Here is a 24,634-nt window from a genome sequence, read left to right as displayed (position 1 = left end):
TTCTTCTCAGAGAAAATAGACGCCATCCTGCAACTTCCCATCGCCAAACTTCCAAACACACCTGCTCTCAAGCACATCCGCCACTTCTCTGCAGTGCCAGGAGCATAGGGATGCCTCCTCTCTCAGGCTCATCCTGCCAGCTATATTCGCAATCCCATTCCTTCCCCTGATTCTGAGAATAAAATGGATCATCCCCTTTCTTTTCCATGTCTTTATTCTCTTCCTCTCTCCTTGACTTTCACTCAACACTTAATGATGCTCTGTTCTCTTCCATTAAAAATAAAAGCAGAAACCCTTTGCCCACACTGCCTCTCCCCTGTAGCTCTCCTTTCCCCCACACCAGCTCCCTCAGAGGAGTGATCTGCGCTTGCTGCCTGTCCCTCCTCTCCTGCTGACTTCCCAGTCCACTCCAGTTTGGTCCCTCCCCGCCCCCCATCACTGCACTTGTTTTAAGTTGGCAGTGACTCTCTGTACAATGTAGACAGCACGTTGGCTGGTGAGAGCGGACCACTCCCTCCTCCTGCAAACACTCCTTTTGTCCCCTAGGTGGCATCACACTCACATGGCTGCCTTCCTACTTCTCTGCCTCATCATCTTGGTCTTGTTTGCTGGTCCCCCTTCCACCATCTGTCTTTGTAAATGTTGAAATCCTCCAGACCCAGCCCTAGGCTGCTTCTTTCTCCAAGCCAGCCCTGGGGATAAATGATCATGGCTAAGCTGCTGGCTCCCTAATGTACACCCAAAACGCAGATATCTGAGCTTCAAACATACTGACTCCTACACAGTCTTTCCACTCGGTGTCTCTCTGGCAACAAGACAAACATCCAGCCCATCTTATCTTTCTTCCAGAGCATCGATGGTCCCTGGCATTGCCCTTGGAGTCCTTCCTTGCCTCTACGTCTCGTGTCCAGGGCTTCCCCAGCCCTGCTGCCTCCTATTTTATGCCTCCTGTGCCTCCTGTATTACATCATTGTCATCCACCAACTCTCCACCACTCCTGCCCCCTCAGGCCACCCTCGTGGGCCATGATAACAGCCTCCTGAATGATGTCCCATCCATGCTGGCACCTGTCCAGTCCTTTACACTGTACCAAGAGTGCTCTTGTTCAGAGAGAAGTCGGGTTGCGGTCCTCCTGTGCTTTCAGACCCTTATTGGCCACCCCTCATAGGTCCCCAGGCTCTATACAGTCACCCCCACCTGCCCTGGAGCTGCCCGTCCCCAGGTCCCCAGGCTGCTATACAGTACACCCCCACCTGCCCTGGAGCTGCCCGTCCCCAGGTCCCCAGGCTGCTATACAATACACCCCCACCTGCCCTGGAGCTGCCCATCCCCAGGTCCCCAGGCTCTATACAGTCACCCCCACCTGCCCTGGAGCTGCCCGTCCCCAGGTCCCCAGGATCCTATACAATACAACCCCACCTGCCCTGGAGCTGCCCGTCCCCAGGTCCCCAGGCCCCTATACACTACACCCCTGCTTGCCCTGGAGCTGCTCATTGCCAGGTCCCCAGGATCCTATACAATACAGCCCCACCTGCCCTGGAACTGCCCGTTCCCAGGTCCCCAGGCCCCTATACAGTACACCCCTGCTTGCCCTAGAGCTGCTCATTGCCAGGTCCCCAGGCCCCTATACACTACACCCCTGCTTGCCCTGGAGCTGCTCGTTGCCAGGTCCCCAGGATACTATACAATACACTCCCACCTGCCCTGGAGCTGCCCGTCCCCAGGTCCCCAGGCTTCTATCCCGTGCACCCCACCTGCCCTGCAGCTGCTCATCCCCAGGCCCCAGGCCCCTATATAGTGCACTCCCGCCTGCCCTGGAGCTGCCCGTTCCAGGTCCCCAGGCCCTGTGTCACTCCTAGGTGGGCTGATCCGTTTCGCCTCAATAACAGTGAAGACTCTATAGAGTATCGGTACATTTAGTGAGTACCCATAGGTAATACTGAATCATTCTTTGTTGAATTACTAACTTTATTTATATTTTTTTTCCAGTGGAGTTGGATTAAGTTTCCTCTTTTCCTGGATATTGATGATCATTGTGGTTCTTACCTTTGTCTTTGGTGCAAATGTGGAAAAATTGATCTGTGAACCTTACATGAGCAAGGAATTATTCCGGGTAATTATGATTTTCTACCTATTATGAAAGGACTTGAACAGAAACTTGGATTTCTCCATATCTCGTGTGATATGTAAGTGCAAACATGTAAGCACTTAAGATTTCATGAGTGAAATCAGGGCCATAGGTTAAGTCCTGCCCATCAATGTGGATTGCAGTATTTGGGGAAAATAGAATTTTCCTCAGCAGTAGTTTTTAAATGTGGCTGAGAACATCAGAAGATGAGGTCCTAGGTTCCTCCTACACAGCCCGGGAGATTCTCAGGTGACAGAGGTGTCCACACAGATGAGCCCTAAATTTGAAGGGAAAGAGCCAGATAAGTGCATGACTCGTGGCAGAGGCTGACCCGGCAGACATCCAGTGAGGCCGCCAGGAAACGAATTCAGGCTTCGCTTTCTCCCTTTCGTCTGACTCCCGAAGATTCTGGGGGCAGCGGGGCAGGGCTGGGGGGCAGTTAGCAGTTTTGCTTTCTTCATTAATGAGGAAATTTTGTTCTAAGTGTCTGGCTTCTAATTTTGGCTTTTCCATGTTTTTTCTCCAGATTCTGATTTTTAAAATGTGTTTCTATTTCACTCTTTCATTGTATAAACATTTTTCCACCGAAAATCTGTTATGAAATCAGGTGAATACTGTTGTGACGGTATCTTAGTTATTTCATTCATCAAGAGAGATTATATTGAGAGCACCAGCGGGTCAAATGATCTCCATCTGGCTTTTCGATAAAAGATACAAATCAAGCCAGGCATCGTTGTCTCCTGTAGAGTGTTGAATCATTCGAAGATAATTGTTCTTAAGTAGGGGATATTTCAAAACCATTTCTACTGCTCAAGCGCATACACAATCATGCACTAATTTGCCCATCTTAAATATGTATGGTGCAGAGGCAGAGAGTGTGTGAATTTTAATATATTTTGTCCAGAGAGAGAAATAGCGCAGTACTGGGTACACCACTTCATAGCTGTATATAAGCTATTCTGAATCAGATGGTCTATTCTGCTTCTATTTCTAATGTGTTTTATTAAGATAAAGAGTTCTCAATCAGGTGGGGTGGCTCACACCTGTAATCCCAGCACTTTGGGATGCTGAGGCAGGTGGGTCACCTGAGGTCAGGAATTCAAGACCAGCCTGGCCAACATGGTGAAACCTTGTTGCTACTAAAAATACAAAAATTAGCTGGGCAGTGGTGGTTCGTGTCTGCTGTCCCAGCTATTCAGGAGGCTGAGGCAGGAGAATCATTTGAACCTGGGAGGCGGAGGTTGCAGTGAGCCGAGATTGCACCACTGCACTGCAGCCTGGGTGACAGACTGAGACTCTGTCTCAAAATAGAAAAAAAAAAAAAGAGGTCTCAAAAAAAGTAATTTTAATAATTCTGATTGATGCTACCCAGTGGTCAATTGATTTATTCCAATTATACTATTATTTTCTAGTTACAAGCTAGAAATCAGCCAGAAAAATAATGTTATGAAAAATTTCAAAAATATATTCAACAGAATATTTGTTTTATTATATTAGTATGTATGTTAGTGTAAACCTGATTTTTTGAAAATACTTCCTAATGTGTTCTAGGTTTTGGACACACCCCGCTTACTAAATGAAGACTGGGAATACTATCTCTCTGGAAAGCTATTTAATAAATCAAAGATAAAGCTCACTTTTGAACAAGTTTACAGGTATCAATATATGCAGTATACGTTTTGCTACTTAAAATATTCTTTTTCCAGAATGAGAATTTTGCATTTGAAGTGTTTTTAAATCTTAATTATATGACTTTCCAGTTTCAGAGATAAGCTATTCTGTAGTATTTTAAAGGCACAGTAGAAATTAGACCAAAAGATATTCCTTCTGCTGAAAGCCTTTGAGACCTTGGAATGGTGATGTTTCAAGGTCTCTCTCTCCAGTAATCTCTGGAACTCGCTAGTTAAGATGACCCTACGATGCACTAATGGGACCCCACGAGAAATCTTGTTCAAGAGCCACACTGCCCTAAGTAAAAGCCATCCAACAAGAGTTCAGTGAGTGGGTGATTCAGTGATTTGGATCATTGATGGGATGAAGGCAATCAGTTGGAGAGCTGTTGTCAGTCATGCCTCCTGGGCTCTGACTCTAGCTCCCTCCTGGAGGCTCTGTCACCTGGGCAGTTCCACATCTTCTCTGTTCCATAGGGGTCATGGTCATAGGAAACTGACCCTGAGGTTGTTTATGGTTAAGTAAGATATATGAGATTCAAATGGTGCCTGACACATCATTTGGACTTGATAAACAATACCTGTTCTTAATATTGTTCATCTAGGCTGGGTATGGTGGCTCGTGTCTATAATCTCAGCACTTTGGGAGGCCAAGGCAGGTGGATTACCTGAGGTCAGGAGTTCGAAACCAGCCTGACCAATATGGTGAAACCCCATCTCTACTAAAAAACAAACACAAAAATTAGCTGGGCATGGTGGCATGTACCTGTAGACCCAGCTACTCAGAAGGCTGAGGCAGGAGAATTGCTTGAACCCGGGAGGCAGAGGTTGCAGTGAGCCAAGACCGTGCCACTGAACTCCAGCCTGGGTGACAGAGTGAGACTGTGTCTCAGGAAAAAATACATATATTTCACCTAGATGCCTTTTCCCCATTTCTCTTAACTCACTGTGTGTGTGTTGGCCCAGTGGTGAAATGGGCTTCCTACTCTGATGGCTGGTAGTCTTACATGTCTGAACTTAGGTATGAACCCATGGGCAGCTCTCTGCTGTGAGCCATAGGAAAGCGAGTCACTTTAAGAGTATTTGAAATCAATTCACAGGATGCTTTATAAACACTGGTGACACTTACTTCTCCCACTGTGAGACTGAAGGCCCAGAGGACATGTGTGTTAACACAATGTGTTCATAGTAAATAAAACTAAAAATACGTAGGCGGTAGCAACTCACATTGAGAGCAGAACGTTTTGTAAGTCAGACACAAGTCCTCATCTGCCCAGAAGCCCTTCCATGGCCTACACGGGAACCACCATTCTTAATGTTCTTATTACTCTCTCAGAGTTCCTTTGTGTAATTTTAAGCAAGTATTAATCCTCTGCCTAGCATTATTATATAGCTTAGTAGTATTTACCACATTTGCCATTCAAGAAACTTCTTAAGCATTTTGTGAATTGTTAGGTATACTTTTAGGTACTGCAAGGGTTTTTTTTTTTTTTCGTATGTATGTATGTATGTATTATTTTGAGACAGAGTCTCGCTCTGTCACCCATGCTGGAATGCAATGGTGCCTTCTTTGCTCACTGCAACATCCGCCTCCCGGGTTCAAATGAGTCTCCTGCCTCAGCCTCCTGAGTAGCTGGGATTACAGGCATCTGCCACCACTCCTGGCTAATTTTTGTATTTTTAGTAGAGACAGGGTTTCACCATGTTGGTCAGGCTGGTCTTGAACTCTTGACCTCAGATGATCCACCTGCCTCAGCCTCCCAAAGTGCTGGGATCACAGGCGTGATCCACCATGCCCAGCCATTACTATTTATTTCTATTACCTAATAAATATTATGCTAAGTGATAATAGTGGTATTTTTTTTAAATTGTAAGAGCTAGCACCTGCATGATACTTTCTGTATGCCAAGACTGATGGAAACACTTTGGATGTATAAATTTCTTTAACATCCACACCACTCTGTGAGCTAGGTACCATGCTAACAACTACTTTTATTATCATACGAGGACCTGGGGTAACAGGATACCTGAGATAATATACAAAATTGAATTAGACTCTGGTCCTACTGTCCAGGAAAACCTTGCAGGGAGTTAGATCTGTACAGAAGTGTTCTAGAACAGAATGATACTTACAGGTGTTAGAAATGTAGCGAGGCCACTATCGAAGCACAAAGGAGGCGTCTTATGCAGCGTGGTGACGGAGGGATTAGGAAGGACTTCCTGAGGGAAACGGCACCTAAGCTGTTCTTAATAGGTTAGTGGGCATTGGCTGGGCCAAGAAAAAGGGAAAAGTCCCTAGGCCGAGGGCCACAGGCAAAAGGCAGAGAGGTAGGGGCAGTAGGCTGCCCTTTGGGAGATTTAAAAAATCCCACTACCACTTTAGGACCGAATACAAAGTAAGAGGACAGAGAAAAGTCCTCGTTTCCATTTTTCAGCGAGTGGCAGTGAAAACTGAGCTTCCAGAGCACTGAGACAACGCTCAGAATGAACTTCATCCCAAACCTGTATTATTAATGTTACTTGTAGGCGTTCTCTTCTAAATCTTTCTTAAATCGTCTCCTTCTCTGTCTCTCTCTGCTTCCAGCTGGTCTCCTTGTTCCCATTCCATCCTCCAAACCTCCCAACATGTGATGTGACTCAAGCACTTGTGTCACTTCCTGCCTGTTTCTCCATTGCCTCTGGCAGAGGCGGCTAATGAGTGTTTGGTACCCATCCCCTGCACTCAGGGTAGACATTGATAGTCAGTTGAGGTCTTCTGCTTAGCCCAGGGAACCTCAGGCTCCTTCTGGACAGCGTGCTCTAGGCAGACATTAGCAATCCATTGGCATTTCTCTGCACAATTAAACTCATCTGCCATCCCTAAGCTGAGAGGACAAAGCCAAGTGTCTTGACCGGGCATGCCAGCTCCCTGTGATTCTGGCTACTGAGAGCTCTCCAGTTTCACCTCTGGTGGTTCATGCATCAGACTCTAGGTTCCAACAACACCAATCCACTTGTTCTCTGGAGGGAAGGATCTCACCTCCTAGGGATGTGGGAAGGTTGCTTCTCCCAGGCATCCCTCCGGCCTAGAGGGCCCTGGCTGCTGTGGCAAGGAAGAGATGCCACATTCCTGGATGCCGCCATTTTTGTGGCAGGAATACACATCCAATGAGGCCTATCCTTCTTAGCTCAGTCAAGTGTAAAAAAGTCAAATTTTCCTGTTTTAGAGATAAGACTGAGGCATGTTGAGGTGAGACCATTTCACCCAGGGGGCTGAGTTAGGTTACAGCCAAACCGTGCTGACCATCAAGATGTCTGCAGCTCCTCACTATCTCTGTCCTCACCATGAGGATATATCTCTAAGCGTATATTTAGTCAGTGCAACTCAGCCCTGGAAATGCAGAGGAGAAATGTTCTTGGCCAGAGCTTGATGGAATCATTTAATGAAGTTCATAATCTAATCTGCAATATATCTCTTTCTAGCAATATTGTTTTTCTTTTTAATGAGAATTTATTTCTTCCCAATCTGTAAACTTGTTGTCCACAGCAGAACTACGGCACGTAAGAGACAGATGGAAAGACATATTTATCAATCCTATCGCATCTCTTCCAAGAACAGGACTGTTAGTAAATCAAGGACAGAAGTCAGAAGTGGTGGGTGCTGGGGGATCTGTGCGGCCACTGGGGACACCCAGCCTCACTTCTGGGTTCACAGATTAAACAAAGAGAAACAGTGAGCCTTTCTCGTCATCTTTAGCAGTGGACAGAGGGAGCTGCAGCAGCTTTTCTAGGTCCTGATTTCTCTGTTTATTCCCACAGTGACTGCAAAAATAATAGAGGCACTTATGGCACTCTTCACCTGGAGAACAGCTTCAATGTCAGCGAATGGCTCAACATTAATGAGGTAATTAGAACTAGTCATGGAATCGATGTAACACATTCTTTCACCAAATCCAGATGTCTTTCTTTCTTTTCTGGAAATTGAGATGAAATTTGCAGAAGATAAAATTAGCTATTTAAAACCGACGTTTGGTATATTTACATGGCTGTGTAACATTCACCTTTATTTGGTTCCAAAACGTTTTCTCGCTGCCTGACCAGCTGTCTTTCTTGTGGTTTGAGTTTTTCTAGTAGATTATGCAAGAGCCTCTAGAGGAGCCTCACTATGGACACTTCACAGGGAAAGATGTCATTTTGCTGAGTATAGACTTTTTTTTTAAATTTTTTTATTTTTTAAGACAGAGTTTCGCTCTTGTTACCCAGGCTGGAGTACAATGGCGCGATCTCGGCTCACTGCAACCTCCGCCTCCTGGGTTCAGGCAATTCTCCTGCCTCAGCCTCCTGAGTAGCTGGGATTACAGGCACATGCCACCATGCCCAGCTAATTTTTTGTATTAGTAGAGACGGGGTTTCACCATGTTGACCAGGATGGTCTTGATCTCTTGACCTCATGATCCACCCGCCTCGGCCTCCCAAAGTTCTGGGATTACAGGCTTGAGCCACCGCACCCAGCCAGTATAGACGTTTTTATGGGAACAAAAGGCTCTCATTCCAAGACCAGCCTCCCTTTCTGCCAGTCCCTGAAATTGGGCACTTAGCATGGAGGAGCATGGTCCACACCGTCCACCTTCCTTATGAGTCACACGGTAGCCCCAGGACTCCAGTGTGAAGTAAAACAAAGGCTGGAAGCCAACAGAACCTCCTCTTCTCCTTTGCCAGAGCCCACACCCCAGTCTTAAGTCTTAAGACTTGGAGGAAAGGCCATTCCAGAGCACACTGGCCTGAAGAAAGAGCAAGAGTTTCAGCCGCCCAGGCCTAGGATGCTGTTAGCCTAGACCAACCCCACTCCCCATATCTAGAGGCCTCTTCTGACTTTCTGCCATAAAGAATTTAGAGAGTCCTCTCCCTTTGGGGTTTCCAGAATAAAGCAGAAACAAAGGGATCCAAGGGAGGAGGCTGTTCCCAAGCCCCCACAGCTTGCCTACTGCTGCTACAGTTACCATGAGGCCATGATGGCTTGATGGTTTTCAAATGTGAAAAGTTATATTTGAAAGCTGTATATAAAATGTTTATTATCTTCTCTAAATACTCCATGAGTGTACTTTAAACATACATAATTTTGAAACTAAACCCTAAATAGATGCCTGTCATGCTGTGGGTCACTTCTCTGTGTGCTGTGGTGGGTAGCAGTTGGAGGGGTTGCCTGGGACACGCAGGCACTCCATGCTGCTGGAAACTGCCGACTATTAGCACAACCCCGAATCAACCACCACATTTCCATAATCTGCCCAAGTAACTAAACACTATTCCCCAAATGGTGTCTCTCATTTCTTCCTACTCCCAGCTCTTTTGTGTGCTGGTGCCTTCCCTGGAATGACAGCCTACCCTGTCCCTTTCAGCATCTCTGTTTGTCAAAGCTGGGGACTTAGAAGCCATGGGACCCGAAAAGAAAGAGATGGGAAAAGAACAGGATGGGAAATACCAGAAAGAGATGCCAGTCAAGTAGTCAAGTGCTCACATATTTTTTTTGTCCTTTGTGGTTTGATTGCTCTTTTTTAATTTATTTTTTAAATGTACGTTTAAAAGTTGGTTGTTGTTGTTGTTGTTGCTGTTTAAATAGAGACAAGGTCTCTTTAAGTTGCCCAGGCTGGTTTTGAACTCCTGCACTCAAGTGATCCTCCCACCTCAGCCTCTCAAAGTGTTAGGATTACAGGCATGTGCCACCATGTCCGGCTTTTCTTGCTCTTTTAAAGCATTCAGTTTGTGACATTCTTGGAGGATAAGGGATTGATTTGTAACTTCCTTTCTTCACAGCATACTGAAAGCATAAGCAATGAATTGGAAAATCTGAAGGTGAATTTCAATATCTTTCTGTTGGGTGCAGCAGGAAGGAAAAACCTCCAAGATTTTGCTGCTTGTGGAATAGACAGAATGAATTATGACACTTATTTGGCTCAGGTATGACGCATGTGTTCATGCTTGATCCTTTGGGGGAAATTAGAGCCTCAGATGTGTATTTCTGTTTTGCTTTTTTTTTTTAAATTAAAATGAAATTCACTTAAGACTATTTTAAAGTGAGCAACTCAGTGCCGTTTAGTACATTCACAGTGTTGCACCACTAGTGCCTCTATGTAGTTCCAAAACACTTTCATCACCCTAAAGCAAACCCCAAAGCAGTTGTCCTAATTTCCTCCTCCCCAAACCCTTGACAACCACCCATCTGTGGTCCCTTTAGATGGATTTACCTAGTCTGGATATGTTTTTTTAAAAAAAGGATTATATAACATATAACCCTTTGTGTCTGGCTTCTTGCATTTAGCATGTGTTTGCAGTTCATCCACATTATAACATGTGTTCGTACTTCATTCCTTTTCATAGTTGAATTATATGATGGAATAAAAATATGCCTTTATATGTATAAATAAGAATGCAAATGTTGCCACTTGTTCAGGAGTTTCTGACCTTACATGATTACTTTATGGCTATCAATCTATGTATAATCTGTTGCCTGCCAGAGTTGTTAAGGCTTAAAGATCCCATATCCATAACACAATTTTTTTCACTTCTATTGTAGACTGGTAAATCCCCTGCAGGAGTGAATCTTTTATCATTTGCATATGATCTAGAAGCAAAAGCAAATCATTTGGTGAGTTCCGATTGTCCGGTTAAATACTGTAGTAATTGTAGATGTCAAATGTCAGTACCATTCTTAACGGAAGCTACTGACGAGGTTCCTCACATCACGAGTAATCCCTTGTTCATGAACACCTCTCTTGTGCGTGTCATTAAGTTTCCATCTGCAGCCATTGCCATGTGGCCCAAACCTCTCTGAGCCTTGAATGTTGCCAGGACGGCATCAGGTTGATGCAGGACAGGTGAAACCTGCTTTATTGAGGTGATGGCGGTGATACAGCTTAGAGACTGCTCTTATGGAGCAGGGCTACCCCATAGGCAGTGTGCAGAGAATAGCAGCCCGGGACAGTTTTGCGGTCTTATTTATAACCACTTTTAATGGAATGCTAATTAAGGGGCGGGTTGTTCAGCAGTTGCTAGAAAATGAGTGATAACTTCCCAGTGTTGCCATGGCAATGGGAAACTGTCATGGTACTGGGGTGAGCATGCTTTATGGTGATGGACAGGGAGAGGTACTTTGGGCTCCTCTTCCTGGTTCCCTCCAGTCTTCAATCTGGTCCGGAGTCCCAACTGCCTTCTATCTCAAGGTGACTGCAGCCTGGTACCCTCACTCCTTTAGCTCTGGATCTGTTTCCACTCCTGTTAACCCCTCCACTTCTAACCACACACATCCATGTAGGCAGGCTGTTTTCCTGCAGTGTAGGCAATAGTACCTGGGGCTGTGAGAGGAAAATGTCATGTGTTGCTTTGAATTACCGATAGTAAGTGATGAGGGAAGGCAGAGATACCACCCAAGCCCCATAAGCTTCCCCTTTCAACTCCTCTGCTAGTTGGTGACTACTTGGCCTTAATTAGTCCCGTCCAAGAAGCAGCACACCGTGGTGACAAGGAACCCAGGCTCTTGAGGAAGACCTGGGTTTAAGTCTTGACTCAGCCTCTTATTAATGATAGGAGCTTGGGCAAGTTATTTCTCCCTTCTTCCTTAGTTTCCTCATCTGTAAAATGGGGTAATGGTATCCTACCTCACAGGATTGTTATTCATTAATAAACATTAAATGAGCGTGGGTTAAATAAAAATTTCTCCATGGAGCCTTGGTTTTCTCACCTGTAAAATGGGAAACTGATAGTGGCTGTATCATGGTGAGGTGGAGATAACACAGCCTCTGGCACTAAGGAAGGGCTCATGGGTGTGGGTTATTGCTGAGAGCCCATGGTTCTGTGATTTGAAGGAGTGTCTTGGCACTGTCCCTTACACCAGCCTCCATGCCCGCTCACCACCATCATGGCACAAGGAAGGCTGTATGCTTCACGTCATAGCATCCCTCCTGGCTGCACAGGCCACTGAGGGTAGAGACAGTGCTTTGAGTCTGGAAAGATAGTATTGATCTTTGTTTTTTATTCTTTTTGTAGCCCCCAGGAGATTTGAGGAACTCCCTGAAAAGAGATGCACAGACTATTAAAACGATTCACCAGCAACGCGTCCTTCCTATAGAGCAATCACTGGTAACAGTCAACAACACATTGTATTTCACTGTGACATGAGCAAATCTCCTGCAGCTAGCTGGCTTTCACTTAGCCTTATGACACGTGCTCATCTCTCATAGGTCCCAGCTGACTGGCCTCAGCCTCAGCAGTTGAGCTGGACTTTAGACAAAAAAAATTGCACCACCTTCTTCTGCTTATTCCCTTCCTTTTTTCATTTGAGTGTGAACAGTTAGATAAAATCTGTGGCTATCTCCTCCACCTTGCTCTAGTTTCCATTGCTCTGAGCAGGCCCTCCTAGGCCCTACATTTAGCTACAGGGCTGAGGACTCACTGTCACTCATTCTTCCATTCTTTTTCTCCAAACTTTGTCTAGAGGTAAGTGAAGGTGAGGTTAAGTGCTTCTCTGTGTACATCCACTTAGCCGGGTCCGCTGTCTCAATGGGAGGCTCTTCCATCCTTTCCATTTCCTTCTCACCGTCTTGTGGCTTCTTTCCTTAATGCAATAAACAACATTTTCTAGCAAAGAAAAAGCGTGAACGTTGGAGTCAGACCTGCTTTTAAATCCTGCTTCCAGATTTCCAAACTGTTGTAGCTTCTCAGTTTCCTAATGTAAAAATGGTGGGATCAGCAATTGCCTTGCTGTTAACTGTTCATGAAGATGAAGGACTTGACCTCAGAGGATCTCAGTAAAGAGGAGGAAGTATTATTATGCTTGTGTGGGGGCCGTATTTGTAGCCGTCAAGGAGAGAAGTGTGTGGAAACTGCGTTACTAAATCAGCTTGCTCAGGTTTGGAGAAGCAAGTAAATCCACTCAGCTCCAGCATCTGAAAATCCCAACATCCAAACCTTCCAGAACTAGTTCCCAATACTCTTTTTTTTTCTCTCTTGATTTCCTAATTGATTAGACTATTCACAAAGTCCTCTCACTGAATTTTCTTAATTTGTGTCCTGTGCTCTTTACAATTTTCTATACACTTGTTTATGCCTAACACAAATTAGTTAACATTTTAAGCTGGTTTTGCATTTTTCTTTTTTCTTTTTTTTTAGATGGAGTCTCACTCTGCCACCCAGTTTGGAGTGCAGTGGCACGATCTTGGCTCACTGCAACCTCCACTTCCTGGGTTCAAGCGATTCTCCTGCCTCAGCCTCCCAAGTAGCTGGTGTTACAGGCACCTGCCACCACATCCAGCTAATTTTTTGTATTTTTAGTAGAGATGGGGTTTCACCATGTTAGCCGGGATGTTCTTGAACTCCTGACCTCGTGATCTGCCCACTTCGGCCTCCCAAAGTGCTGGGATTACAGGTGTGAGCCACCGTGCCCAGCCTGCATTTTTCTTTAAATGCTTTTTTTCCAAGTACACAGGACTCTGGCCTTTTCAGAGCTAGGGAAACCTGTCCACAAATAAGCAAATTGTTTTGTACATGTGACCTATGATCTAAATCAGGAGTTGGCAAACTAGGGCCCCTGCAAACTACAGCCTGCAGGCCAAATTCAGCCTACTGTGGGTTTTATAAACAAAGTTTTATTGGAATCTAGCCATGCCCACTCATTTGCAAACTCTCTGTGACTGCTTTTGACTACAAGGGCAAAATTGAGTAGTTGGGATGATGGCGGATAAAACCTAAAGTGTTTACTGTGGCCTTTTACAGATGAAGTTTACCAATGTCCCATCTAAACCATTCAGGTTAACCACTCTCACAGGGCAGGCTCTGTTTTAAATAATGCCTTTCACTTTGACCAAACCTAATTCAAAGGGATTTCTGGGATGCCTCACATGTGTTGTACTATCCTCACAGCTTTAGGATATGTATCCTGAATTTTTTCTTCAGGTTTTCTTACAGCAGAGGCATATAAGGTACACGCCGTTAATTTTGTCGGTTATTTTTTCCCAAATGAAACCATTACAGTGTAAAGACAGATTTGATGGCTGTCTTGTGGGAGGGGAGGACACAGGGTATGTAATCTGGTTGCTTCATGTAATAATTTTGAAAATCTTATCTATGTTCACCAGAGCACTGTATACCAAAGTGTCAAGATACTTCAACGCACAAGCAATGGATTGTTGGTAAGGGTTTACTTTGTTTTCTGTCATGGGATTTTGTTATAAAATACCACACAAAGAATTCCAGAAATGTAGATTTTTGTAGGTACTCTAAGCTAACAAAAAGTCTCTGTTATCTGCCCATTTTAAATACCAAATTGGATTTTCCTACTATTTCCTTTCTACATGTACTTCTATAAGTGCAGAGCTCATCTTAGCAGGCTATTAGATACGTAGGTGAAATCTGTGTTTTCATGTGTAGGATGCAAGCTTAGAAGGCATGTTGGTCATTTTTACAGAGATAATGCTGCCTAACCATCCTAAACCTCGGTGCCTTCTAAGTATATATGTTCATTTTCCCTGCTGGTTTGACAGCAGGCTTCTCTACATATCTTCCCATTCAGAGACCCAGTCTGAAGGAGCAGCTCCTGTCTGGGGCACCTCATGTCCTCATAGTGGAGGACAGGAGTTCAGGGGACGAATGGAGGCACAGGTTACCCTTTAAGCCACTGCTCAGAGTGGGCACCCTCTCCCTTCACCAGCATTCCATTGGCCAAAGCAAGTCACATGATCATGCCCGTCGTCATCTGGCTGGAGAAGTATACTCCACACTCTGGGAAGCCACTCCAAGGAGGGTGTCAAAAATCCTGAACAGCTAATGCAATCTACCCCAGGGGCCACCTGTGGGCTGCAAGTATTCCCTCAGCTGTGTCATATTCATCTGTATCTACAGTACCAATAGGCAACTCAGACATTTTTTTTAATTGAACGGAATAGCCTGTCCATGAGAAGTTTTGGGTATCAGCCCCAAAGAATAAAACTAAATGTTCCTCCTTCCACTTTTCTCAGTGAGACCAACATCATGGCTCAGCTCCTATGAAGATGTTTAGGTTTATTCTTCTTCAGGACCGTCCCTATGCCTCTAATCACAGTTGCCATTTGATAAGTGTGTAGTGTGTGTGTGTGTGTGTGTGTGTGTGTGTGTGTGTGTGATGCCAGGGGAACCTGGAAACACATCAGTGACTACATGCAGGTGCTTTGCTCCCTCTGTGCACAGGGCAATGGTGTGCAATGGTGCAAGGCCTTTCATGAGGGGCCCAGCCAAGGGGGACAGTGGGGGCAGAAACTGGTCATTGACTCGCTCACCAGTCTCTGTGCACTGAGGTCCCTGGGCAGAAGAGGCCAGTTTTCCAATTTGCACCAAGCTGCCATGGGGGTTGGCAGAGGACTCGTCTTTGCGTGTTTCGTGGTGCAAAGAGCATGGGCTTTGAGGTGAAAAACAAAGTTCAGTGCAAATCCCAGCATTGTCCTATGTTTCCCCAGGATAGTGACCTTGAAGAGGCTCCGCTGCCTCATCTGTGAAGGAACCCTAACAAACAGTACCTTCCTTCCTGCCTCATTGTGAATATCCAATAAGGTCATTCCTATCAAGGACTAGCCCGGTATCTGGCCCAGAGTAAATGCTCCCTCTCAGCTCATCTCCTTCCCTGCCTTCAGGGGGCTGGGTCTGTTCCGTCTTCCTCTGAACTAGCAGGTCCAGGTCATGGTGTTGTGGTGCTGAGTTACAATACTTGATTCAATATGCAAATTGTCTAATTAAATCTTTATATGACTTGATATGCTGATGACTGTGGCTGTGTTTTTCAGGAGAAAGTGACCAGGATTCTAACTTCTCTGGATTTTGCTCAGAACTTCATCACAAACAGTATTTCCTCTGTTATTATTGAGGCGAGTCTTCTTTTTTAAAATAAGCATGTCAGTAAGTGGGCATGTGAACATTACAGATTAAATTTGCATAATGTTTAAGTATGCTCGCTTCATTTTCTACTAATCTTTTGTCTCTTTCCAGGAAACTAAGAAGTATGGGAGAACAATAATAGGATATTTTGAACATTATCTACAGTGGATCGAGTTCTCTGTAAGTAGTTTATCTCTTATGAACATTAAGGGGGGTCATGTTTTAGGACAGTCATTCTCTAGGGTAAAATCTGGAAGAAATGAGATTAAATTTCCTGTAATTTGGTAGGAGGATGTTGAAGTGCAGGACCAAGACTTCTGGGGCTACCCAGCAGGTCGGAGGACAGTGACCTCCTGGGTCCCCTTCGCTCACCTCTGCCATATGCAATTCTTCCATTTTCTTCCACCCCCTTTGTCAGCTAACAAAGGGGTCAGGCAACAAATTTGAACTAAAACACTATGTTTGGCACAAGAACTTTAAAAATCTTGCAGGAGTCCTGTAGGTTGGGTCTTATTGTTCCAAAACAAATGAGGAAACTGGAAACCAAGGCTCAGAGAGAGTAAGGATCTTGCTTTAAAATATATACAATTGTCCCTCATTATCCATGGGTGATTGGTTCCAGGGCCACCTGCAGATACCAAAATCCTTGGGTGCTGAAATCCCTTGTATAAAAGGTACAGCTATTTGTGCATAACCTATCCACATCTTCCTGTATACTTTAAATCTCTCTAGATTACTTGTAATACCTAATACAAGGTACATGCTATGTAAACAGTTGGTATACTATATTGGTTTGGGAATAATGACAAGAAAAAGTCTGCACATGTTCAGTAAAGAAGCAAGCATCCATTTTTTTTTTCTGAATATGTTTTAATCTGTGGTCGGTTGAATCCATGGATGCGGAATTCAGGGATACCGAGGGCTAACTGCAAGTGTACATGCAGTAGAACTCATCCATGCAAATCAGTTGTCAGCTCCATGTCTTAGAGCAGTGGTCCCCAACCCTTTTGGCACCAGGGACTGGTTTAATGGCAGATGGTTTTTCCACAGACCAGGGGTAGAGGTAGTGTCAGGATGATTCAAGGGCATTACATTTATTGTGCACTTTATGTCTATTATTAATACATTGCAATATATAATGAAATAATTACACAACTCACCATAATGTAGAATCAGTGGGGATCCTGAGCTTGTTTTCCTGCAACTAGATGGTCCTATCTGGGAGTGATGGGAGACAGTGACAGATCATCAAGCATTAGATTCTCATAAGGAACGCGCAATCTAGATCCCTCGCATGTGCAATTCCACAGTAGGCTTCATGCTCTTAGGAGAATCTAATGCTGCTGCTGATCTGACAGGAGGTGGAGCTCATGCAGTAATACGAGTGATGAGGAGCAGCTGTAAATACAGATGAAGCTTTGCTCACTCACCCGCCGCTCACTTCCTGCTGTGCAACTGGGTTTCTAACAGGCCATGGACTGGTGTCAGCTGATCTGTCTGTGGCTCAGGGGTTGAGGACCCCTCTTGGAGGACATGGAGATCCTTTTTGTGATGCCAAGTCAAAAGTAATTGGCACATCTCATTCCTGTGGATTTTTTTGGATGTGGCTCAAACTTTGCCTATGTTTCCATTCCCCTAGATCCGTGAGAAAGTGGCATCCTGCAAACCTGTGGCCACCGCTCTAGATACCGCTGTTGATGTCTTTCTGTGTAGCTACGTTATCGACCCTTTGGTAAGATTTCAGCTTTCAAAAGAAGACATGATGAATCCATCATCTTTGGTTGTTTTTCTGGATTATGTTACACACTATAATATTTGTTTTCTGCTTGAGAGGATCCAAAACCAAAAATCTAACATTTTTGTCAATGTATTGAGATGCTGATAGACTAGAAAAGTCAAAGTCCTATGCGCTTATCTTCATTCCTCACTAGGATTATATTTACAGAATTCAGGAGACCTGCAGGGAGAAAACTATCAGTTCAGAATAATCAGAAAGACAGTCATGGGTGTGCAGATCACTAATCTTCAAAAGAATACTCAGTACAACTACATATACAACCCCAAAGTTGCACCAAACTTCATTTGTCATTAAACAGCCCTTGGAAATGTGATTGTTGAGATGGTAAGTTCCAGTTAATCAGGCTTAAGCTTCGGCTCTGTTCTCTCCTCAACAGATGCTGACTCTCTTTGTGAGCGAATCCTCTCCCTTACTCTGCTGAAAGTACCTCAGTGGCTTCCCGTTGCTACATAAAGATCAGGATCCTTCATAGGCCACACTAGGCTCTGCATGGCTGAGCCTCCCCATTCCAGATCTCGCTGTGTGCGCTCTGCCTGCCCGCCTTTCTTTCTGCGCTCCAGACACACTCATCTTTCACTTCATCAAATACATCCCAAATTTCCCACCTTAGGGCCTTTGCACATACCATTTCTTCTGCCTGGACTGGAGATGGGCACACACCGCCTTTCCTTCTCTCTGCTCTTCCCCTTCCCACCTACCCACGCCCCACTGTAAGACTTTACTCCTCTAGAACTTGTAACACGATGGTAAAGAGCACCAACTCTGAATGAAAATTCCACTTCTACATTTTCAGAAATCTGTGACTTTGAAAAATTATTGAAATTTTCTGAGTTTCTCGCCTACATGGGGCTGTTTTGATGGTTCAGTGAGAGGTCACCTATAAAGCCCTGAACCCTGGTTGGAACATCAACACTCAGTGAATGTCCACTACTATTGTTGTTCAGTCTTCAGGTCTTCACTCAAACATGTCTTTTTTCCAAGAAGCATTTTCTGATCCCCCAAACTAAGCTGGGCTCCCTTTTCCACATTCCTGTAGAACTCTTTGCTTTTCCTTTGGAGATGTTATTGCTGTCTCAGTTATATATTTATACGTTTCTGTGATGAAGACCTGTCCCTCCAGCACCCTGTAGACTCCACTCCATGAGTTACCAGCACATTCAAGGCTGTGTCCCTGTTGTCTGGCATCATACCTGGCACAGAGGATCACTGATGCATTGTCAGGTATCTCTCTGTCAAGGTTCATCCCTATTGCCCATCTGTCCATCTCCCTTGTTCACTTGTCCATCTGTCTACTGGAGGGACTTTCATGGCTAAGTGAAAAGGATTCTGCTCCTGTCCCAACCACACAGACCCTAGGCCCTGCTTCCTGGATGCTTCCTTCCTCTTGCAACTACCTTTTGTGCCCTGCGCTTGGTGGCCCCTGCCACCAGCTTTGGCCGAAGCCTTCATTAGGGGAGTCTGGAGCCAACCTGCTTGATTCTACATTGACATATCTCTGGTCAATGCCCAGCCTCCAACACCCACCTCATTTAGTCAAACCACCTAGGTATGGGTTGCCTCTCCACAGATCACCAGGGACACAGGGGAGGCCTAGAGGCTGCTCAGGAAGATCGTAGGCTGGAGCTATTAGCAGATGGTTTACATCATAAGGAAGAGCTCGGGCATCCGTTTAGTCAATAAGATAGACTGTGGACTGGCTAACGTGTTTCTTTTGTATCTTGATTGTTACCAAAAGGATTGAGGTAGCTTCTAGAAAAAGGATAGGGTTGTTATAAAGCTTCTCAAAACAAGGTGGAAAACAGAAATCTACTAATAACAGATCATAGAGGGAAGGGAAAACAAATTGACTGGAAATTAGGAGCCAAGAGGTGCTACCTCTGTAATTCTGAACTCAGCCAGGAGCAAAGCAGAAATGCAGGGTCTAGCTGTGAGGGTCAAGCAGCTGTTATTTCCAAGTGGCATTTGGCCTCATGGTGGGCTGGAAAGAGTCGTTCTAGTGTTATTGACAGCATTATCCTAAGGTAGGGATATCCTCAGACTTGAACTTACATAGTAACTTGGCAGGTTGTAGATTTACACAGCAGGTCAAGTGTAGGATGCTGGTCAGAGTGGCATTCACCCCGTGGCATCTATGCATTGTGTGTTTGTCCTGATTTGTCCATAATGTTAAATCACTGGAATATCACTTGGCAGAAGTGAGTGGTGTAGACTGTGTCACCACTGAGGACAAATGACCCCTTGAAGGAAGAACCACTTCCAGACTATTGCTTTGTGGGAACAAGGGTTCAATGTTAAGAGATGGAACTAAAGATTTTTCAAGAAAAGACATAAATCCAGGTTTACATGTGAAATCTGACTTACAAATGTTGGAAGCTATTTAAAAAAGGATACTTTAACACTGCTCTTTAGACAGAAGATGGTCATCTACCTTCTATCTACCTTCAGGATTGGTTAAATTAAATGTGGAACATTGATTGAGACCCTAGTATGCAGTATGCATTCCTTCTCACTTCTTGACTTAATAATGTTATGGAATGAAGACGCAGGCATCCCAACTGCTAAGATGCAGAACAAAGCCAGAAAGGTTAATTGTCATCTTAATAACAAACAACTCATAAGAGGGTTTGAAACTCAAATCTGCTGGCCACCCATGCTCTGAGTCCTGGACAGTCGGGCAACAAAGCAAGTTCATCTGGGGTGGTTAGAAGTTAGGTTGAAGTGGACTAGATTCGCATCCTGGCTTTACCACTTGCTGCTTCTGCTCCCCTTTACAAAATAAGCATAATAATAGGATCTACTCAAGGTTTTTAGAAATACGAAATGAATCCTAACAATGTAAGTAGTACTTCACAAAGCGCCTAGTTCACACAGCATTCTCAAATGGTTTTAAAGAGTAAATGACAATTCATTTTTAAAAATTCCAAAGAAAATTCCCTGAACAACTGTTTTTTCCATTTCCTATCTTCAAACATTTAATTCTCCTGTTTTTTTTTTTCCTAGAATTTGTTTTGGTTTGGCATAGGAAAAGCTACTGTATTTTTACTTCCGGCTCTAATTTTTGCGGTGAAACTGTCTAAGTACTATCGTCGAATGGATTCGGAGGATGTATACGATGAGTAAGTATGCGGGCTCCACAGACGTGGGGGTCATTTTTTAGGTGGTACTGTCTTCAAAGAGTTGCTAAAGATGACCTCTGATGAGGTTAAACTTGACTTCTTTTCCTTTTTTTTTAAGTAGTTAGGTCATTTCTGTTCAGGTGGATTTTTTTTTCTTGGTACTGATTTTTCTATACTTGTTGTAACTACTTTTTTCTCTTGCTTAATCCTCTCAGCTTCCCTAACCAGCCTTTTTATTTCTTGTTTGCAGTTCCTCTCTCTCGGGGACCTGGCATTTCACTTTATGATAACTGTTTTTACTCTTTCCATTTTGGCTGGGTAGTCTGCCCCTCATTCTGTGTCTGCTGAATTTGTATGCCTCATTTTTCACTTCACTCATCTTTCAACATGGGTCTCTCCTGAATTTGCACTGTCAGTATTTGTGTTAAAGTAAATACGTGGGGGATGTAGTTGCTGAGCTTTAATAATAATTTTAAAAATTAATTTTGTCTCCTTTTTTTGTATTTTATAGTGTTGAAACCATACCCATGAAAAAGTAAGACTTTTTTTAAAAAAACTATATTCCTAGGTGGGATGGGGGAGGTCTACATTATTATGTAATGGACTTTAAAGATTAACTTATTAACTTCTTAAAATTACATAAAAACAACAGATCTGTCAGGGCAAAAATAAATTGCAACACCTCTTAAAAAGAGGGCTGGCACATAGAAGGTGCTCAAGAAATACTTGATGAATTAATGAATATTTTATATGCTAAGTTTATTAATCCATAAAGTAGTCATTTGGTCTTTGAAGTTTAAAAGGAGCAAAATGTAAATTACTCATTTGTCTTTTTTTTTTTTTTTGATTTAACAAATTGTTACTTTTCATGACCATTACATCGTCTTTGTAATCCATGGTGTAAATACTTCATCTTAGAGATAACATGGTGTTTTTGGTGTATTTATTTTGTTACAGTATGGAAAATGGTAATAATGGTTATCATAAAGATCATTTATATGGTATTCACAATCCTGTTACGACAAGGTAAAGCAAAGTCTGGAAGTGCATGCCTATCTTGTGATAAGCCGTCTCATCTCCTATAGATCAACACTGAATTTTCTGCATGCTGTTGATGCCTTCACTTCTCTCTGTGTGATACTTTATCAATGCTAGTCTCCAATCATGCTCTACATAGCTTTCCATGATGCCATGAGTTTAAATGTTCAATTGATTTCTAAACAATGGAATTGTTCAGCAACTGAAATTTGGTGTCATCTTATATTGCTATGTATGGCTGCAGATCATTACAGATTAAATGCATGCATACCTTGCATTTAGAATTTCTCTGCACCAAATAAACTGAGTAGTTACAGTTTTCAAAGTTCTCCCTTCCTTCCCTCCCTCCCTTCTTCCTCCCTTCCTCCCTTCCTTCCTACCTTCCCTCCCTCCTTTCTTTCCTCCCTCCTTCCCTCCCTCCCTCCTTTCTTCCTCCCTCCCTCCATTCTTCCTTCCTCCCCTCCTTCCTTCCTTCCTTCTTTCCTTCCTTCCTCCCCCCTTCCTTCCTTCCTTCCTTCCTTCTTTCCTATAAATTAACTGTAACCAACCGGAAAAAGAACCTTAATTCTTCCTGCAAAATCTTTATGAATTTACATTCTCTAGAATTAAGGAGCTTCTGTGGTTCCGGATCTATTATATGTCAGGTAACTCTGAGCTTTGCTTGCCAGAGGTCAGTCCTCTTCTGAGATTCTACTAAGAATTCAGACCCACACGTCAGCCAGGGACCTATCTGCTCAGAAGAGGTAGAGCCATAGTGTGCAGGGCAGCAGGGCAGCAGTGGGCTATCCTCGTCAGTGGGCATGGTCCTTCCCACACCCATGCACTGGCCCCCCAGTGCTCCCCGCCCCGCTGCTCCCCACAGTGATGTCTCAGATACAAAAGGGTGAGTCTAACGTTGGTGCATGGGGTGGCCGATCCACCTTAGAAGGCCCACGCTCCACGTGGGAGGCATCCAGTTAAAAGTGCCCACATTCAGAGAAGCTCACAGCTTTGGCTTCACACTAGATATTTATATTTAGAGCCTCCCAGACCAGAAGCTACTTACCAGTCAGGCACATCCTTATCTCAAGCAATATTATCTAATAACGGTTGATGCTCCACCTTGGTCAGATTTCAAGATGAACAGAACTGGAAAGTCATTAAAATTTGTCCTTTCAGAAGGACAAGTGACTTCCTGAACTTAAAACTTTTAACATTGTAAAAACTTCAGAACTTTTCGTGATAATTTTCCATTTAGGGGAAGGCAAGTTATCTGAGTGCATTCCAGCTGCTATAACAAAATGCCTTAAACTGGGTAGCTTATAGACAACAGAGTTTATTTCTCACAGTTCCGGAGGCTGGGAATACAAGTTCAAGGTGCCATCAGATGCGGTGTCCAGGGAAGGGCCACTTTCCTGTAGGTAGCGGCGTCTTGCCAAATCCTCACTTGGTGGAAAGGGCAAGCTGGCTCCTTGGGGTGTCTTTTCTAAGGGCATTAATGAGAGACTAATGAGGGCTTTGCCTTCGTGACCTAATGACCTCCCAGAAGGCCCCACTTCCTGTTAGCATCACCTTGATTATGATTTCAATGTGTGAATTTTAGCAGTGCACAAACATTCAGCGCATAGCAGAAATGGTGATAATAAAAAAAAAAAATAAAGTTCTGAAATGGCAAATTGACTTCATCTCATCTGATACTTCCAGGATGCAAGGCTAGAGTGCTGTGTTGTGAACAGAGTTGAAGATTGATTTAAGTGTCGATTAGCCAGGTGTGCTCTGGGGAGAGTAGACAGTGTGGTTGCCTGCAGAATATACTGGCCTTCCTTTTCATGGTGTAGCATGCTTCAGGGTATATTTATGGACTGAAATTTTCAAGATCAGAGGACAGCTGTTCTCAGTTACCTATGTTGCCCTAACATTGGATCTTCTTGCTAGTTCTGCTATAGATTCTTTCTTTTGTTTTTTTTTTATTTGTTGTTGTTGTTGTTTGAGACACAGTTTCACTCTGTCATCCAGGCTGGAATGCAGTGGTGTGATCTCAGCTCACTGCAACCTCTGCCTCCTGGGTTCAAGCAATTCTTGTGCCTCAGCCTCCTGAGTAGCCAGGATTACAGGCACATACCACCATGCCCAGCTAAGTTTTTGTTATTAGTAGAGATGGAGTTTCGCCATGTTGGCCAGGCCAGTCTTGAATTCCTGACCTCAGGTGATCTACCCTGAAGTGCTGGATTACAGGTGTAAGCCACTGCACACAGCCAGATTCTTACATAGAAGTAGGAGGCTGCATTTCCGCAGCCTGGAGGAGGAAGCAGGTGGATCCCAGGGAATACTACATGAACAACAGCTGACCCTCAGCTGTGTAGGTTCTGGCTACATAGGTCTTGTAGAGGGTGCTTGGAGCCCCTTCCTTTGTGTTATGTTTCAGGTTCTTCAGGGGCCACAACCTTCCTTTTTCTGTGAAGGGGACAGTGCATCAGTGGCAAACAGATTCCACCTCCTGGGCCACCTTTTCTCTGTTGGTCAGGTTGCCCAGAGCCCTGTGTTGATTGAAATCTGCAGGTTTAATCCAGACTGACTGAAAAGTGCTGTCATCAGTGTGTAATGTCCGCTCTGGGGAGAGGAGAGTCTTGGATGTCATGTATTGACCTTCTTTATTTTATTACTTTATTGTATTGGGCACCAGGAAGTTATCATTCAGAGCCCAAATCCTAATGGCCTGAAGAAATGTGTCCTCCAGTTATGGTCTCATCTGAGGCCCACTGTTCCTCTCACATCAGGAGCTTCCAGGATTAGTTTTAGTTGCTTGCTACCATTTCATTGTTCCCTCCAAAACTCATGTTGAAATTTAATTGCCATTGTGACTATTTTAACAGGTGAGACCTTGGACAGGTGACTAGGTCATGAGAGCTTTGCTTTCATAAATGGATTAATGCCATTATCATGGGAGTGGGCTCTGATAAAAAGAGGAAGTTCTACCCCATTCCCTGTCTGTCTCTTGCGCTCATTTGCCCTTTCACTATGGGGTGAT

General features: G+C 44.1%; 1 protein-coding gene across 8 annotated transcripts in view; it reads left to right on the top strand.

Moving 5' to 3' along the window:
- Positions 1-24,634, top strand: part of PROM1 (prominin 1) — a 106,512-nt gene that overhangs the window by 77,779 nt on the left and 4,099 nt on the right. For 5 of the 8 annotated variants that reach the window (XM_064365832.1, XM_064365811.1, XM_064365824.1 and 2 more), the window contains 13 exons: positions 1,990-2,113; positions 3,680-3,783; positions 7,597-7,681; positions 9,592-9,735; positions 10,352-10,423; positions 11,821-11,913; positions 13,908-13,961; positions 15,585-15,665; positions 15,787-15,855; positions 17,315-17,407; positions 20,474-20,589; positions 21,101-21,124; positions 21,547-21,615. In XM_064365832.1, the coding sequence (XP_064221902.1) occupies positions 1,990-2,113; positions 3,680-3,783; positions 7,597-7,681; positions 9,592-9,735; positions 10,352-10,423; positions 11,821-11,913; positions 13,908-13,961; positions 15,585-15,665; positions 15,787-15,855; positions 17,315-17,407; positions 20,474-20,589; positions 21,101-21,124; positions 21,547-21,615 (1,128 nt within the window). The other 3 variants (XM_064365843.1, XM_064365836.1, XM_064365841.1) reach the window with 2 other exon arrangements.

Source organism: Aotus nancymaae, unplaced genomic scaffold, assembly GCF_030222135.1.
Source record: "Aotus nancymaae isolate 86718 unplaced genomic scaffold, 86718_ANA_hifiasm-v0.15.2.pri h1tg000006l, whole genome shotgun sequence".
Classification (NCBI taxonomy): domain Eukaryota; kingdom Metazoa; phylum Chordata; class Mammalia; order Primates; family Aotidae; genus Aotus; species Aotus nancymaae.
This window is presented reverse-complemented; position numbering and strand designations above follow the sequence as displayed.